The sequence below is a fragment of the Myxocyprinus asiaticus genome, chromosome 5 (genome assembly GCF_019703515.2).
Source record: "Myxocyprinus asiaticus isolate MX2 ecotype Aquarium Trade chromosome 5, UBuf_Myxa_2, whole genome shotgun sequence".
Lineage (NCBI taxonomy): Eukaryota > Metazoa > Chordata > Actinopteri > Cypriniformes > Catostomidae > Myxocyprinus > Myxocyprinus asiaticus.
In genome coordinates, this window is record NC_059348.1 from 34,355,269 (window position 1) to 34,359,135 (window position 3,867).

General features: G+C 35.0%; 1 protein-coding gene across 1 annotated transcript; it reads left to right on the forward strand.

Moving 5' to 3' along the window:
* Positions 1-266: 266 nt before the first annotated feature.
* On the forward strand, positions 267-3,099 carry si:ch211-106h4.12 (uncharacterized). Its single transcript, XM_051696949.1, has 6 exons — positions 267-433; positions 524-583; positions 797-874; positions 2,344-2,445; positions 2,568-2,657; positions 2,764-3,099. Exons 1-6 carry the CDS (start codon positions 293-295, stop codon positions 2,803-2,805), a joined length of 513 nt encoding a protein of 170 aa, XP_051552909.1. The 5' UTR covers positions 267-292; the 3' UTR covers positions 2,806-3,099.
* Positions 3,100-3,867: the final 768 nt, after the last annotated feature.

The window sequence follows — 3,867 nt, forward strand, 5'->3', positions numbered from 1 at the left end:
ACAACGTTATAAATCAATAGCAAGACCAATAGCTGGATGACAGAACACAATAATAAGGGCATTATGGGATACAGCCAGAACAAATCACTCATGAGAAATGTTCGGTGTATTATTATGGGATGCCAGATAGTTACCTACAGAGAGTTGTTGTTCTCTTCAAACCTGCAAATGTGTTTCATAATGTTTTCAAAAATGTGGTACTGTATTGCTCCCTCTCTGGGCATCTGGTACCGATTAAATGTGTGAGTACAAAACAGAGCTGAAATGCACTTGGACTGCAGAAAGCAGCAGAATGAGGGGTTGGATGCAACTAGGGCTGTTTTGTCTCAGCCTGCTCATCTCCAGTCTTCATGGAGAACAAACTGACAAAGAAAGCAGCATAGAACAACCACCAAATTTTACATTTGAACAGGAGGATCTTCATCAGTATGAGGTGAGGAATTAATTTTCCTTTTTAATATTTGACACTGGTAATGAAGAACATGCATCTGCTGACTTGGTAATTTTAAATTCATCTTATCAGGTCTCTGAAAATGAACTGGAACCGAATCATCTGTCTCACGACTATGACATCATGCCAGTGGTATGCACACCAAGTCCAGACTTCATTAAAACCCTCAATGCATTCAGCAGATATTTCGGAATCTCTATTGTTAAGAGCTTAAAAGGATGGCATGATCTATATAAACTATCCTTATGCAGTCTGTGTGAGTATTTGTACCCATATGTCTTTAATGTTTTTAAATTTTTCTAACTTAAAGTCTTTGTTTTGCTCTTAACAATGTTTTTTGACCAGATACACAGAGTACGGCAACAGTCAGTCTCTGCAGAAAAGGAATTTAATGCGAAGAAAGAAGTCTTCTCGCCACTGAGTGTAAGTACACATGTGATAAATAAGTGTGTCTGGGTGTCAAATATCTTCTTTGTACAATCTTGTGAGATGATTATTCAGGTGCGTAATAAAGCCTTTCAAGCTAGAATCACTTCACACATCATCTTGTACAATAATCAAGTCATAATTTTGCTCTCTCCATTTATTTTTGTTTTAACAGGCAGAAAACAAAGCAGTTTTAAATTAATCATGAGTGCCGCTAGTTCATCTCTAGCGTTGCAATATCTCAAAGTACAGATTTCAAACTACCAAGAATATAACTGCCTTCAGTCGTTTCAGTCCTCATATTCCTTTCACTTTCAATCTGACATACAGTATATCCGAGAGTAACAAGATATTCAATGAGAACAAAAATTCTAGGGAGGGTCTTGTTTTTATCCATAAGGAATGAATTAAATTGTGACAAGAGCTGTTACATTCCATAATGTAAGTTTGTTGTTGAAGGGGAGGGGTTGGAAAATAAGAGGGATTGGTGATGTAAGCCAAAACAGAAAGCTGCTTCAAAGGTGGAGCAAGTTATTACACTTATAACACATTTTTATTATTATGTTTTTTTTATTAAAGATTACAAAGAGAAAATTTTTTTCCTTTAAACTAACATTCACCAATAGAATAGACCTGGAATGTTTATTAGGGTCATTTTTTATTTCATGTTGACCTTTATGGAATGTTCCGGGTTCAATACAAGTTAAACTCAATCGACAACATTTGTGGCATAATGTTGATTATTACAAAAATTAATTTTGACTTGTTCCTCCTTTTCTTTAAAAAAAAAACAAACAAAAAAAACAACAACAATCAAAGTTACAGTTAGACATATTGGAGAGTAAATGAGGCCAATTTGTGAATGTTAAAATACTCACAGTTTCAAAAGTATAGCCACAAGACATAAACACTATGCGTGTAAACATGATTTTAGTGTGACACAATCACTTACTAACCTTTTCTGTGTAAAGTTATAGCCAATTTTACAACTTTGTCGCCATGACGATGTAATGTCAACAAACCCTAAAATCCTAAAGCGACTGTAAAAATGACAATTGAAACAACTTATAATACACCAGTTTTAACATAAGAATTAATGAAAGTGCTTTTATAAAATTATAAGCTTCACATTTCTATTTAAACCCTCCAAAAATTGGCCACATTCACTTTCATTGTCCCCATTCACTTCCATTGTAAGTGTCTCACTGTTACCTCAATTTTTGTTTTGTTTTTTAAGAAAAGGAGGAACGAGTCAAAATTAGTTTTTGTGGTAATCAACATTATCAACATAACAAATGCTGTCGATTGAGCTTAACTTGTACTGAACCCGGAACATTCCTTTAATTCTCCGAAGTATTATCAACATAAACTTCACCAGTGACATGATTTCTTGTTTAAAAATGCATTTGCATACTTCATACTGTATTCATCAGTCTAACTTAACTTAGTTAATCCATCACCATCAGAGCATCCGCACCAAGAGACAGGAGAATGCCAAGGTTGCCAGAAGAAAAAGACCTCCGCGCATAGGAGGTCTCACCCCTTTAGGAGACAGTGGAGTTCCACAGGTAGTCACTTCCTCTGATCAGCCTGTCAACAGGCCATTAACCAAATAAATGGTGAATACATGTATAAGAAAATGATGAGGAAGAAAAAACCCCATTTCAGATTCTTTCCTTAACCCATTTAGCCTCCTCGTGCTAAGAGGCAGAACAATGATCGAAAACAACGCAAGAAGCCTAAACCAGGGAAGTTCTCTATACTAGCGTCTCTTCCCAAGGTAATGTATATCTACACATTTGCATAACAATAAAAAATTAAGAACTAATAATTCTAAGCATTACAAATGTTATGTTGGTATAGTAGCATATGTGTTCTCCTTACAGGTTCCCACATCCCCTGAAAAAGAAAAAATAACAATTGCTTAGCGACAGTGTTTCAGCCTCAAGTTATGCTTGTGGAAATAATATCTTTTCTTTCTACTACAATTTCCTTCCAAAGTATATATTTAGGGTAAATAACAACAATCTATGTGACAATTTACCTGGATTCTGGCTGATCTGGAATCCCAATAGGCACCACTAGGATGCAGCATTTACCCAAAAGATGGTAACTCCGGACAGCTTGGCTTCTATATAACACAATGTTAAATTGATGTATGCTTATTTGTATCATAACTACAATAAAGCATTTGTGTGTAGTATAACTTTACTCTGTGGACCCAGTGCAAAACACTGTAGATAAAAATGCAAAATTATGACAGTTTGAAATGGCTTTCTAAAGCTCTAGCTGTTCTGGTTTTTAACCTAAAAGGAGCAAAGTCAAAATAAATGAATGACATGTTGATATATTGAAAACACAGAGAGTATGAGAGGTGGAGTGCGCTGCATATTTGAGTGGTTCTGCTAAATCAATGTGCCAGAAAATAATTTAGCAGTTTGAGAAAACACAAAATAGTAAGCCTCTTGCCAAGAATTTGTCCAAACAAATTAGCAGTCCAAAGCAAATAGAAAACACCCCTCCTTCCTTATCTGTATAATCCTTGATAATGACACAACACTGTACTGCACATTTTCTGATGCAATCATGTCAGAATCTAAAATGTGCTGCAAAAATGGTTTGATTAAAATCACACTAGCACATTGTGCACCACAAGAAACCATGCAAAAGCAACCATTTGCACTTCCAAAGACATATACTTTACATGATAAACTTAAAACAAAGTAAAGTCAACTGCATTCCTCCTTTGGATAATTTTTTTCCCCACAACAAAAATTTGCAGCTTAATCAACCTGACCAAACTAAGCTGAAGACAAAACCTGTAGCTACACTATAATCCACAAAAAAAAGAGAAAAGAACAAAAAAAGAAAAAAGGGAAAAAAATACTAAATACATGCTAAATACAGTTAAAGTTGGGTAAGTCTGTTTAACCACAGGAAGAGGTAAGATAAACCAAAGTTAACCTACAAGTACTACAAAGAAACCTAGT